Source organism: Tachyglossus aculeatus, chromosome 26, assembly GCF_015852505.1.
Source record: "Tachyglossus aculeatus isolate mTacAcu1 chromosome 26, mTacAcu1.pri, whole genome shotgun sequence".
Lineage (NCBI taxonomy): Eukaryota > Metazoa > Chordata > Mammalia > Monotremata > Tachyglossidae > Tachyglossus > Tachyglossus aculeatus.
Genome location: NC_052091.1, coordinates 5,897,730 through 5,912,458, shown reverse-complemented (window position 1 = coordinate 5,912,458; position 14,729 = coordinate 5,897,730). Strand labels below are relative to the sequence as shown.

At 49.9% G+C, this 14,729-nt stretch overlaps 1 protein-coding gene across 1 annotated transcript; it reads left to right on the top strand.

The window, feature by feature from the left end:
• The first annotated feature begins 5,804 nt into the window (after positions 1-5,804).
• CD79A (CD79a molecule) lies at positions 5,805-10,809 on the top strand. Its single transcript, XM_038767528.1, has 5 exons — positions 5,805-5,874; positions 8,641-8,949; positions 9,068-9,186; positions 10,240-10,308; positions 10,471-10,809. The coding sequence occupies exons 1-5, from the start codon at positions 5,805-5,807 to the stop codon at positions 10,582-10,584; spliced, it is 681 nt and encodes a 226-aa protein (XP_038623456.1). The 3' UTR covers positions 10,585-10,809.
• Positions 10,810-14,729: the final 3,920 nt, after the last annotated feature.

The window sequence follows — 14,729 nt, the reverse complement described above, 5'->3', positions numbered from 1 at the left end:
CGCTATGGCAGCAGCAGTAGTTGATGACTGGAGCCATAGCGATGAGGATGAAGAATTGTAAGGGGTGAGTGATAGGGATGACAGGTCCGGATCTGAAAGCCCAACAAGTCAATCAATCAATCAATCGTATTTATTGAGCACTTACTGTGTGCAAAGCACTGTACTAAGCGCTTGGGAAGTACAAGTTGGCAACATATAGAGACAGTCCCTACCCAACAGTGGGCTCACAGCCTAAAAGGGGGAGACAGAGAACGAAACCAAACATACTAACAAAAGAAAATAAATAGAAGTCCTGAAGCTACACTGTGCTTCCCCTATTTTAAAGTCTGTCTCCCCTCCCCGTAAAAAACTGTAGACTCCTTGAGGGTAGGGATTGTATCTATCAGATCTACTGTATTGTCTTCTTCCCAAGAGCTGAGCCCACAGTAAATAGCACTTATTGAGTGATTGATCCAGGGGTACAAATTTTGCTATGTGCTGACCCCTCCCCCTCGCCTTTAATTTAAAATAGAATATGTTGCCAACTTGTACTTTCCAAGGGCTTAGTACAGTGCTCTGAACACAGCAAGTGCTCAATAAATAGGATTGAATGAATGAACCAGTAATAATGGCTACTTACCGTGTGGATAGACTGCTCACGAGCAGGGAACGTGTCTACCAACTCTTGTACTCTTCCAAGCGCTTAGCACAGTGCTCTGCACACTGTAAGCGCTCAAATACCATTGACGATGAGTCTGAGTAGCAGTGGATATCTTGGTATGTTTCTCTCTCTTTTTCTTGTTGTGTTTCTGCTGTCCCTCACAAGCTATTCATCCACTCTCCCTTGCCTGCCCTCAACCTTCTTCGGAAGGGATGGAGAAGCCAAAGTGAAGAAGATGAACTGGAGCCCGTGGAGAGTGAGAAACTGAGGCTTAGAAAGAGTGAGGCTCAGAGAGGCAAAGATATTTCTTCCAGCATTAGCCACAAACCCTAGGGCAGCCCAGTGTGGGACATGAATTGTTTCTGATTTGATTATCTTAGCATCACAGTCATCACATCCTTGGCATAAATTAATGGAATTTACTTACTATATAACAAGTACTGTACTAAACGCTCGGGTACATACGAGCAAATTAGGCTGGACACAGTCCATGTTCCACATGGGGCTAGCAATCTTAATCCCCATTTTACAGATGAGGTAACTGAGGCATAGCGAAGTCATCATCAATCGTATTTATTGAGCGCTTACTATGTGCAGAGCACTGTACTAAGCGCTTAAGCGAAGGGTCTTGCCCAAGGTCACACAGCAGAAAAGTGGTGGAGCCGGAATTGGAACCCAGGTCCTTCTGACTTCTAGGCCTGTGTTCTACCCACTGGACCATACTGCTTCCCTACTGAATAAATAATAGAAAGCCCAGGCCTAGAATTTGAGTCCTTTTAATACACCAAACAAATTGGAGGGAGATGGTGGAAGGGGAGAGCTCAGTATCCCAGTATCTCATTCATTCATTCAATCGTATTTATTGAGTGCTTACTGTGTGCAGGGCACTGTACTAAGCGCTTAAGAGAGTACAATGCAATAATAAACAGATACATTCCCTTCCCACAAGGAGTTTATAGTCTAGAGATAAGTGGGACAGGGACTTTGCCCAACCTGATTACCTTTTATCTCCTTCAGCACTTAGAACAGTGCTTGGCACATAAGACGGAGAAGCAGCATGGCCTCGTGCCTGGGGAGTCAGAGGACTTGAGTTCTAATCCCGTCTCTGCCTCTTGCCTGCTGTGTGACCTTGGGCAAGTCACTTCACTTCTCTGGGCCTCAGTTACCTCATCTGTAAAATGGGGGTTAAGACTGGGAGCCCCACATGGGACAACCTGATTAGCTGATATCTCCCCCAGTGCTTAGAACAGTGCTTGGCACATATTACAGAGAAGCAGCATGGCCTAGTGCCTTGGGAGTCAGAGGACGTGAGTTCTATTCCCGACTCTGCCTCTTGCCTGCTCTGTGACCTTGGGTGAGTCACTTCACTTCTCTGGGCCTCAGTTACCTCATCTGTAAAATGGGGGTTAATAATAATAATAATGATGGTATCTGCAAAGCACTGTTGAGACTGTGAGCCCCACGTGGGACAATCTGATTAGCTTGTATCTACCCCAGCACTTAGAACAGTGCTTGGCACATATTACAGAGAAGAGCATGGCCTCGTGCCTTGGGAGTCAGAGGATGTGAGTTCTATTCCCGACTCCGCCTCTTTTTTTTTTAATAATGGCATTTACTAAGCGCTTACTATGTGCAAAGCACTGTTCTAAGCACTGGGGAGTTTACAAGGTGATCAGGTTGTCTCACATGGGGCTCACAGTCTTAATCCCCATTTTACAGATGAGGGAACTGAGGCACAGAGAAGTTAAGTGACCTGCCCAAAGTCACCCAGCTGACAAGTGGCGGAGGCGGGATTTGAACCGATGACCTCTGACTCCAAAGCCCGGGCTCCTTCCACTGAGCCACGCTGCTTCCCCTCTTACCTCCCCTCTTCACCTCTTACCCGCTGTGTGACCTTGGGCGAGTCACTTCACTTCTCTGGGCCTCAGTTACCTCATCTGTAAAATGGGGGTTAATAATAGTAACGATGATGATGGTATCCGTTAAGCGCTTACTATGTGCAAAGCACTGTTGAGACTGTGAGCCCCACGTGGGCCAACCTGATTAGCTTGTATCTACCCCAGCGCTTAGAACAGTGCTTGGCGCATAATAAGCGCTTAACAAATGCCATCATTATTATTATTCTCAAGTACCATAATGATTAATTATTACATTATTATTATTGTTATTATTATTATTATCATTACTGAGTCTGGATCCAAACCCCAGGCATCCTGATGGTCTCCTATGGTCTTTCCCGAGTAACACTGCGGGCCTGAGCCACAAGGGGGCAGCACTGGCTCAGAAAACTCTTCCCACAAAGGGGAGCTCAATCAATCAATCAATCAATCAATCGTATTTATTGAGCGCTTACGGTGTGCAGAGCACTGTACTAAGCGCTTGGGAAGTACAAGTTGGCAACATATAGAGACAGTCCCTACCCAACTGTGGGCTCACAGTCTAAAAGGGGGAGACGGAGAACAAAACCAAGCATACTAACAAAATAAAATAAATAGAATAGATAGGTACAAGATAAATAAATAAATAAATAAATAGAGTAATAAATATGTACAAACATATATACATATATACAGGTGCTGTGGGGAAGGGAAGGAGGTAAGATGGGGGGGATGGAGATGGGGGCGAGGGGGAGAGGAAGGAAGGGGCTCAGTGTGGGAAGGCCTCCTGGAGGAGGTGAGCTCTCAGTAGGGCCTTGAAGGGAGGAACCACCACCCCCTTTCTTTAATGGTATTTATTAAGCACTTACTATGTGCCAATCACTTTACTAAGAGTTGGGATAGACAATAATAATGATAATAATAATGGTATTTGTTAAGCACTTACTATGTGCCATTCTCACACGGAGAAGCAGTGTGGCTCATTGGAAAGAGCACGGGCTTTGGAGTCAGAGGTCATGGGTTCGAGTCCCGACTCCGCCACATGTCCGCTGTGTGACCTTGGGCAAGTCACTTAACTTCTCTGAGCCTCAGTTCCCTCATCTGGAAAATGGGGATTAAGGCTGTGAGTCCCACGTGGGACAACTTGATCACCTTGTATCCCCCCCAGTGCTTAGAACAGTGCTCTGCACATAGTAAGTGCTTAACAAATGCCATCATTATTATTATTATTCGCTGTACTAAGAGTTGGGATAGATAATAATAATGGTATTAAGCACTTACTATGTGCCAATCACTGTACTAAGAGTTGGGATAGACAATAATGATAATAATAACGGTATTTGTTAAGCCCTTCCTATGTGCCATTCGCTATACTCATAGTTGGGATAGACAACAACAACAATAATAATAATGGTATTTGTCAAGCACTTACTATGTGTCATTCGCTGCACTGAGTTGGGATAGACAACAATAATAATAATAATAATGGTATTTGTTAAGCACTTACTATGTGCCAATCACTGTACTGAGTTGGGATAGACAACAATAATAATAATAATCATAATGGTATTTGTTAAGCACTTACTATGTGCCAATCACTGTACTAAGAGTTGGGATAGACAACAACAACAACAACAATAATAATAATAATAATAATAATGGTGTTTGTTAAGCACTTACTATGTGCCAATCCCTGTACTAAGAGTTAGGATAGACAGTAATAATAATAATAATAATAGTATTAAGCACTTACTATGTGCCAATCACTATACTAAGAGTTGGGATAGACAGTAATAATAATAATAATAATAATGGTATTTGTTAAGCACTTACTATGTGCCATTCACTGTACTAAGAGTTGGGATATACAACAATAATAATAATAATGGTGTTTGTTAAGGACTTACTGTGTGCCATTCACTGTACTAAGAGTTGGGATATACAACAATAATAATAATAGTGGTATTTGTTAAGCACTTACTATGTGCCAAACACTGTTCTAAGTACTGGGAGAGATACAAGGTAATCAGGTTGTCCCACGTGGGCTCACAGTCTTAATCCCCACTTTACGGATGAGGTCACTGAGGCCCAGAGAAATGAAATGACTTGCCCAAAGTCACCCAGCTGACAGGTGGCGGAGCCGGGATTAGAACCCACAACCTCTGACTCCCAAGCCCGGGCTCTTTCCACTAAGCCAAGCTTCTTCTCTGATACATGCTAAACAGGTTGGATACAATCCCTGTGAGCCCGCTGTTGGGTAGGGACCGTCTCTCTATGTTGCCAACTTGTACTTCCCAAGCGCTCAGTACAGTGCTCTGCACACAGTAAGCGCTCAATAAATACGACTGAATGAAAATCCCTGTCCCACATGGGGTTCGGAATCTTAATCCTCATTCTACAGATGACATGACTGAGGCACAGAAAAGTGAAGAGACTTGCCCCAGATCAGTCAGCAGACTAGTGGCAATCAATCAATCGTATTTATTGAGCGCTTACTGTGTGCAGAGCACTGTACTAAGAGCTTGGGAAGTCCAAGTTGGCAACATATAGAGACAGTCCCTACCCAACAGTGGGCTCACAGTCTAAAAGGGGGAGACAGAGAAGAAAACCAAACGTACTAACAAAATAAAATAAATAGAATAGATATGTACATGTAAAAGAAATAAATAGAGTAATAAATATGTACATATATACAGTGGCAGAGCCGGGATTGGAACCCAGGTCTTTCCGACTCCGAGGCCCGTGATCTAGCCACTAGACTACACAGTTTCTCAACCCCTGAGTTCTGGGAGAGGAGCATAACCTGGGGCAAAGGAGCTAGGGAAAGCCCCAAGAGAAGGGAAATGGCCGGTGGTTAAATTTCCAATCTCCGAACACCGCAGACCGTAATAAAAACCTCCTCCCACCCCTTTCCCCAGAAAGCAGGCCGCGGCTGCCAAGTGAACAAGCCACAGCAATGTCCCCACAGGCCCCGTCCTGGTGACCTGCAGAAGTGGTTGAGGGCCACGGTCCCTGAATCCCTGAATCCCAGATTCCTCCTTTTCCTTCAGCTGAAACAGGCCTCTTCCGCAGGACCCCTGTCCTCTTTCTGTTCTCGGGTACCGAGGTCTCCAGGCGGGGAGCAGTAGGGCATATCTCCTGGTAGACAGGGGCAGGCAGAAAGTTGTGGGCGGTCCTCGGAGCGGAAATGGGCCTGACTGGGGGTGGGGGGGTCCCCCTTTTTAACAGCCACCACCCCAGGCCCAGGGTCAGTCTGCGATTCTCACCGGCCCAGACGCCCCAGTGCCATGGCCCGGGCTCCTCTCCCAGCCAGCCGGGCCCTGCAGGTGGCCGTCATCGTCCTCACCCTGGGTCCGAGTAGGTGCCGTGTTTTGGGGTGAAGGGCCGGGGAGAGGGGTGGGGGGAACGGTGCTGGGGGAGAGACGGAATGGGGGGGAAACGGGAGAGCCGGGAGAGGAATCGGGCAGAGGTTGGCGGCGGTGGGGGAAGGGGCGAGGAAGGGAAAGATCCAAGGATTCATTCATTCAATCATCATCATCATCAATCGTATTTATTGAGCGCTTACTAATCATATAGCTAATCATATAATCATATAACTTGAGCGCTTACTGTGTGCAGAGCACTGTACTAAGCGCTTGGGAAGTCCAAGTTGGCAACATAGAGAGACAGTCCCCACCCAACAACGGGCTCACAGTCTAGAAGGGCGAGACAGAGAACAAAACAAAACACGAGGACAGGTGTCAAGTCATCAGAACAAATAGAGTGTGGGGCATGGGGGGTGGGGGGGATGGGGCTGGGGGAGGGCCTTTTGGGGTGTGGGAGAGTGGGTTGGGGGGTCCTGCAGGGGAGGAATGGAGTCGGCGGGATGGAGTGTGGGAAAGAACTGGAGGGATGAGCAGGGGGAGCCAGGGGTTCCCCACTCTCCCCTCACGCCAACTTACACTCACCCCTGCAGTTTCTCTTCCCATCTACCGAAGCCAAAATGGGGAACTGAAAACTGTCCTTTCCCCAGGGCCTGGAGGGGTGGGGGGGGGTCTTGGTTTTTTTTAGCATTTGGTGTGTGTGTGTGAGAGAGGGTTTTTTTAATAGTATTTCTTCAGTGCTTACTATGTACCAGGTACCACACTAAGTATGGGGTAAATAATAATAGTAATAATGGTATTTGTTAAACGCTTGCTATATGCCAAGCTCTGTACTAAGAACTGTGGTGTCTATAAGCAAATCAGGTTGGACGCAGTCTCTGGCCCGTATGGGCTCACAGTTTTAATCCCCATTTTACAAATGAAGTAACTGAGGCAGAGAAAAGTGAAGTGGCTTGGATAAGGCCATACAGCAGCCAAGTGGCAGATCTAGGAGTAGAACCCAGTCCTCAGAAACCCAGGCCCGGGCTCTCTTCTCTTGGCTACACTGCTTCTTCAAAACACACTAGAGCGGGAGAGCAGATTGGCATAGTGCTTAGGACACTGGCCTGGGAATCAAAAGGTTCTGGGTTCTAATTCTGACTCCGCCACTTGCCTGCTGTGTGGCCTTGGGGAAGTCACTTCACTTCTCTGTGCCTCAGTTACCCCCTTCTAGACTGTGAGCCCACTGTTGGGTAGGAACTGTCTCTATATGTTGCCAGCTTGTACTTCCCAAGCGCTTAGTCCAGTGCTCTGCACACAGTAAGCGCTCAATAAATACGATTGATTGATTGATTACCTCATCTGTAAAATGGGGAATAAGACTGTGAGCCCTTTGCGGGACAGGGACTGTGTTCAACCCAATTTGCTTGTATCCACCCCAGGGCTTAGTACAGTTCCTGGAGCATAGTAAGCATTTCACAAATACCATAATTATGATAGTTATTATTATTACTTCTCTGTGCCTCGGTTCCCCTATCTGTAAAATGGAGATTAAGACTGTGAACCCCATATGGGACAGGGACTGTGTCTAACTTGATTTGCTTATAAACATCCCAGTGCTTAGTACAGTGCTTGGCAGATAGTAAGCATTTAACAAATACCACAATTATCATTATTATTATTACCATTATTACTTGCCCCAATGCTTGGTGTGGTGCTTAGCACATAGTAAGCACTTAACCAAAACAAATACAGAACAGGAACTGTGTCCAACCCGATTTGCTTGTATCCACCCCAGCACTTAGTACAGTGCCTGGCACATAGAAAGTGTTTAACAAATACCACAATTATTATTATGATTATTCATTCATTCAATCGTATTTATTGAGCGCTTACTGTGTGCAGAGCACTGTACTAAGCGCTTGGAGAGTCCAATTTGGCAGCAGAGACAATCCCCCTTCTTGTCTGTCTTCTTGTCTGTCTTCTTTGTCTGTCTCCCCTTCCTCGACTGTGAGCCCGTTGTTGGGTAGGGACCGTCTCTATATGTTGCCAACTTGTACTTCCCAAGCGCTTAGTACAGTGCTCTGCACACAGTAAGTGCTCAATAAATGTGATTGAATGAATGAATAATAATAATAATAATTGTGGTATTTGTTAAACACTTTCTATGTGCCAGGCACTGTACTAAGTGCTGGGGTGGATACAAGCAAATCAGGTTGGACACAGTCCCTGTCCTGTATTTAATGATGGCATTTATTAAGCGCTTACTATGTGCAAAGCCCTGTTCTAAGCGCTGGGGAGGTTACAAGATGATCAGGTTGCCCCATGGGGGGCTCACAGTCTTAATCCCCATTTTCCAGATGAGGTAACTGGGGCACAGAGAAGTGAAGCGACTTGCCCAAAGTCCCACAGCTGACAATGGGCGGAGCCGGAATTTGAACCCATGACCTCTGACTCCAAAGCCCATGCTCTTTTCCACTGAGCCACGCTGCTTCTATTTGTTTTGGTTAAGTGCTTACTACGTGCTAGGCACCACAGCAAGCATTGGGGCCAATAATAATAGTAATAATAATGATGATAATAATGATAATGACAATGAATGAATTCCCAACCAACAGCGGGCTCACAGTCTAGAAGGGGGAATTATAAGAAAAGGAAAAGTTTTAGGGGGCTGCGGGAGAGGTAGGGTGGGTGGGTTCTCTTCATCTTCCTTCCCCCCAGCCTTCCCCAGCTCTTGGGCCTAGATGTTCAGAGCCGGGTTCACCCTGTCCCCTCCCCTCAGGCCGGTGCCGGGTTCAACTACAGATGAACCCCGTCCCCCCGTCGCTGACGGTGGCCGTGGATAGCGAGGCCACCCTACTCTGCCCGTACAATATCTCGGAGCCCGGGGCGACCGTCAACGTAACCTGGTACAGGATCATCCAGGGCAACTTCTCCTGGCCACCCATGCGTGTCCCGAAAGAGAACCAGGGGCTCGACGGGGAGCTCATCTTCTCCAAGGTCTCCAAGCAGGACGGTGGCATCTACCAGTGCGAAGTGCGGGTGGCCAATCTCTCCCAGATGTCCTGCGGCACCTACCTACGGGTCAGAGGTGAGCCCCGGGTCAGGGCTGGGGGATGCTGTGGGGGGTTGACTGTACCCCGGGGGTTGGGGAAGGTGGGGGAGTGTCTTTCCGCCCCCCAAGCGACTGCATCGGTCCCTCCCCACAGACCTGATGCCCAGGCCTTTCCTGGACATGAACGAAGCAACCAAAAACCGGCTCATCACCGCCGAGGGCATCATCCTGCTCTTCTGCGCTGTAGTCCCGGGGACGCTGCTGCTCTTCCGGGTGAGGGTCCTCACCCTGGGCCCTCTGCCCCTCCCTGCTCCGCCCCCCATCTCCATCCCACTCCCCACACAGTAGTAATTATAAGCGATAACTGTTCATCGCTTACTATGTGGCAGGCACTGTACTGGGCGCTGGGGTGGGTACAAGCAAATCGGGCTGGACAAAGTCCCTGTCCCATGTGGGGCTCACAGTCTGAATCCCCATTTTACAGTTGAGGGAATTAAGACACAGAGAAGTGAGGTGACTTGCCCAACGTCATGCAGCAGATAAGTGGTGGAGCCAGGATTAGAATCCAGATCCAGAAGGCTCCCTGGCCTGGGCTCTATCCACTAGGTCATGCTGCTTCTCCATCCCCGACCACATGGGCCAAGACCCCCGCTCCTTCCCACCCGAAAATCGATTCCTGGGAAAACTGACAGGGAAGAAAGGGAAAGAGGTGGGGAGGCAGTTCTTTCCAGCCCACTGTCTAATTTCCTTTCACCCCACCACCTGATTTCCTTTCATCCCACTCACTGATTTCCTTTCAGCCCACTGCCTGATTTTCTTTCAGCCTTCCATCTCATCGCCTTTGAGCCCACTGTCTGATTTCCTTTCAGCCCAACGCCTGATTTCCTTTATGCCCTCTACTTCATCTAATTTCAGCCCACCGTCTGATTTCCTTTTGGCCTATCACATGACTTTCTTTCAGCCCACAACCTGACTTCCTTTCAGTCCACCCTGCGACTTCCTTTTCAGTCCACTGTCCGACTTCCTTTCAGCCCACCGTCTGATTTTCTAGCAGCACCTTGGCTGATATGGACTGCCGCCTGATTTCATTTCAGCCTTAGACACATACTTCCAGGGCCAAAATCAAGTTTCTCTTCTCCTGGCATCCCTTCTTCCCCTTCTCCCTAGCCCCTCACTTTCCCCCTCCTCTTATTCTCTTGCCTCCTGTCCCTCCTCACTGGGGGGGGGGGGGGGGGGGGCTGTGGAAGAGAGGGATGGGGGCCAGTGGGGGGGAATCTGACTTCTTCCTTCTCGTTCCCCTCATCCCTCCCTGGGTCTCCACTGCAGAAGAGATGGCAGAACGAGAAATATGGGGTGGAAAAGAGAGATGGCTACGAGGAGGAGAACCTGTATGAGGTGAGGAGGGAGAGGGAGGGTGTTTCCTCCCGGGTGTGGGGGGAGCTGTGGGTGGGGTCGCCCTTTCTTGGGTCTCCGAAGATGGGTGGGGAGGGGGAGCTGTGCCACCCTCCCTGCCACACTGGGGCTGACCTCCAGTTCCCATCCTCCGGTTACCCGCAGGGCCTGAACTTAGAAGATTGTTCCATGTATGAAGACATCTCCCGTGGGCTGCAAGGCACTTACCAGGACGTGGGCACACTGAGGGTGGGAGACATCCAGCTGGAGAAGCCGTGACCCCATGGGCCCCGCCCCGCCTGGTCTCTGTGGCCTCACCCACCTCTCGCTTCACCTGCCAGGCTCCAGGCCCTGGCCTGAGCACCCCCTCCCCATAATCTTGGCACTCTCCCCATGCCTCTCGAACCCCGATCATCCTCACGCCCGTCCCTCAGCCCCCTTCCTCCCTTGTTTTAAGAATGGCTTTCCCCCGACCCTCCCCGCCTCTCCACCCCACCCCTGGCATGGCCCAACCCGGTCTCTGTGGCATCGCCCACCCTGGCTCCTCCCGCCCAACCTCAGTACCCTTCCCCACGTTTCCCCCGTCCCCCAGCCCCCTGCCCCCTCCTCCCCTCATTCCCCACCCTCTGCGTCAGGCTCACCTTGGTCTCCTAGGCCTCGCCCACCCCTCGCTTCACCTGCCAGGCCCCAGGACCTGACCCGAGCCTCCCCCCCAGTACCCCCATCCTCAGGCCCATCCCCCCCACCTTCCTCCCTCTCCCCTCGCTCTACGGCTGGCTCCCCCCTCTTCCCGGCGGCTCTGTAATGAGCCTTTAATCGCCACCACTGTCGAGAGATGATTGTTTCAGACTCGTTAGCGCTCCCTCTGCGTCGCGCTCTCTGTCATAACCACTTAATGACAATAAATTCTCCACGGGGTGGGGAGCCCAGACCTCCATCGCCTCAGCTGGGAACCGCCACACTGCGTTCTCCTCCCTGGTTCCCTCCACTCTCAGGACCCTGGCGTCCGGCCCTCCCAGCGCCTGGCTCTCCCCCCCCCTCCCCTGCTCACCCTCCCCTATCGGGCTTCAGACTTCCTGTTCCCGGCCCTCGGCGCTTTCCCTTAACCACCTCTCCCCTCTTGGGACCCTGGTGTCCTGCCCCAGCTCCTCCTCTCCCCATCTCCCTCCTCCCTTACTCCAGCCCAGCCCCTGCTAGGTCCCAGGCATCTTGCCCCCCTGCCACCCGCTCCCCCTGGGTCGCCGCTCTCTCCCAAGATTTCTCAACTTCTTCCAGTCTTTCCCCAGAAGGCCACCTTCCATCTCCAATCCCATCTTTCCCCATCGTCCCCGTCCATCTGTCCGGCTGCACCACGAACACCCCTGTCCGGTTTCCTGGAAATCCTCACTTGGTTGCCATTCCACTTGGCTGTGACCTGGCCACCCCTGCCCAGAGCCAGCTGGGTTTCCATCTGGAGAGGAACCTTGGCCGAGGAGTAAACAGTCCCCCCCTCCGCCCCCTGCCCCGGCACACCTGGCCTCGAGCAGCTCCGAAGAAACTGAGCGGAAAGCCAGATTCAGAGCTGGTTTTAGAAACAGGAAATGCTGGGGGAGATGGGCGGGGGAGAGGAGGAGGAGCAGGGGGAGGTATGGGGGAGATGTCTACTCTCCAATCCACCAGAACCATGAGGTCCCCCAGCAGAGGGGCAGAGAGGGACAGTCAGGGGCAGATGGGACAGCTCACTTCTGTTCCCCTCAGGGCCTGGTTCCCCTCTGACATCCAAACATTCCTCCCACTCCCACCCCCAGCTCACTTTCCCTCTCCTCCACTGGGCCTCAAGCACTGATCTACCCCCCTCACCCCTTGTTCCTTCATTTTTCATTCATTCAATCATATTTATTGAGCACTTACTGGGTGCAAAACACTGGACTAAGTGCTCGGGAGAGTACAATACAACAATAAATAGACACATTCCCTGCCCACAACGAGCAGCAGTCCCATCCCCCTCCCTCTCCTGGGACCCCTCCACAACCACCTACCAGCTCTTCCTCAGTCAGTTGTATTGATCGAGCGCTTACTATGTGCACAGCACTGTACTAAGCACTTGGAAGAGTACGATGTCACAACGAACAGTCACATTCCCTGTCCACAGCGAGCTTACAGTCTAGAGGGGAAGACAGACATTAAGAGAAATAAATTATTCATTCATTCATTCAATCATATTTATTGAGTGCTTACTATGGGCAGAGCACTGTGCTAAGCGCTTGGAAAGTACAATTCAGCAATAAACAGAGACAATCCCTGCCCACACCAGTCTAGAAGATTAGAGAAAATTAGGGATATGGACACAAGTGCTGTGGGGCTGAGAGGGGAGTTGAATAAAGGGAGCAAGTCAGGGCGACAGAAGGGAGTGGGAGAAGAGGAAAGGAGGGCTTAGTCAGGGAAGACCTCTTGGAGGAGATGTGCCCTCAGTATGGCTTTGAAGGCGGGAAGAGTCATTGTCTGCCAGATATGAGGAGGGAGGGTCTTCCAGGCCAGAGGCAGGACGTGGACGGGCGAGAGGTCCGGCTGTGAGAAAAATGAGATCCAGGTACAGTGAGAAGGTTAGCATTAGAGGAGCAAACCCTTCTCTCCACCAGGACACAAACATCCAATCCTCACCCATTTTGGCCCTGAGGCTCCTAGGAACCGACTGAGACTGTGCCCTACCTCTGCCCCCTGAAGTATAAACCGGCAGGGCCAGCAGGATGGTCTAGTGGCTACAGCACAGACCTGGGAATCAGAAGGAGCTGGGTTCTAATCCCGGCTCCGCCATTAGCCGCCTGCGTGGTCCTGGACAAGTCACTTCACTACTCTATCCTGCTGTTAACTCATCTATAAAATAGGGCTTAATAATAATAATGATGATGGTATTTGTTAAGCGCTTACTACGTGCAAAGCACTGTTCTAAGCGCCCGGGGGATACAAGGTGATCGGGTTGTCCCACGGGGGGCTCACAGTCTTCATCCCCATTTTACAGATGAGGTCACTGAGGCACAGAGAAGTGAAGTGGCTTGCCCAAGGTCACACAGCTGACAAGTAGCGGGGCCGGGATCCAAACCCATGACCTCTGACTCCCAAGCCTGTGCTCTTTCCACTGAGCCATGCTGCTTAAGACTGTGAGCCCCATATGGGACACGGACTGTGTCCAACCTGATTACTTTGTATCTACCCCAGTGCTCAGAACAGTGCCTGTCACATACATAGTAAGTGCTTAATGAATAGCACACACACAAAAAAAATCCAGGCCTGTCTTCTCACTGGTGGGCTCCACAGTAACCCCCATGGCCATAACAGCCGCCGGATGAAACCAGAGTTGAGAGGTCTACTACAAGATGTACCCAACTGCCCTTCCTTGGGAAATAAAATGGATCACATCTGGCTACCGGGGGGAGAGAAGGGAAACTACACTACCTTATTTACCCAGAACACATCCTCAATCTTGCTAGCAGATAAGGACAAGTACTATGGTTTCTATTTAAGAGAGTGAAGGGGGAAGAGTAGAGAGTGTGGATTATGGTCAATGGGAAGAAGGGAGAGACATCTCTCCCAGTAGTAGTAGTGATGGCATTTATTAAGCGCTTACTATGTGCAAAGCACTGTTCTAAGCGCTAGGGAGGTTACGAGGTGATCAGGTTGTCCCATAGGGGGCTCACAGTCTTAATCCCCATTTTACAGATGAGGTAACTGAGGCACAGAGAGGTTAAGTGACTTGCCCAAAGTCACACAGCTGACAAGCGGCAGAGCCGGGATTTGAACCCATTACCTCTGACTCCAAAGCCCGTGCTCTTTCCACTGAGCCACGCTGCTTCTCTAGTACACACACATACACGTACACATTTCCACCTAATCCACAAGGGCTCTGGAGACCAGCTAGGGTGGGCGATTGGAGGTTAAGAGAGCCTTTATGAGCGGAGGGGAGGTGAAGGGGGGGATGGGGAGGGAACATTTTTTTTCTACCTCTTCCTCTCCTCTGCATAGTCTCTTTAAATCAGGTTGGGGAGGAGAATAAAGAGTCCAGGAAGAAGCTGTCACTTCTTGAGGGTACCATTTTTACTCACCAAAGATTCTCTGCTAAGAATCAATCAATCATATTTACTGAGCACCTAGTGTGTGCAGAGCACTGTACTAAGCACTTGGGAGAAAGTACAATATAACAGCAGACACATTCCCTGCCCACGATGAGTTTACAAACTGGAGCACGTACTGTGTGCACAGCACTGCACTAACTTCTTGGGAGAGTACAGTGCAACAGAGTTAGCAGATACGTTACAATTACAATACTTTACTGTATGTTTTAGCTGCTGTATACACAATTGCTATATTGCTTTATAAGCTGTTTAACAAGGCTAATTAGTTCCCTTGGGGATTGAAAGGGCAAGGAAGGGATTGTATGGTAGACTAGA

Bases quoted from the DNA above. Each gene is read 5' to 3' on its own strand.
- CD79A (XM_038767528.1), top strand. From the start codon at position 5,805: ATGGCCCGGGCTCCTCTCCCAGCCAGCCGGGCCCTGCAGGTGGCCGTC. The intron at 5,875-8,640 runs GTAGGTGCCGTG...CCCTCCCCTCAG, and splicing joins CGTCCTCACCCTGGGTCCGA to GCCGGTGCCGGGTTCAACTA. The intron at 10,309-10,470 runs GTGAGGAGGGAG...GGTTACCCGCAG, and splicing joins AGGAGGAGAACCTGTATGAG to GGCCTGAACTTAGAAGATTG.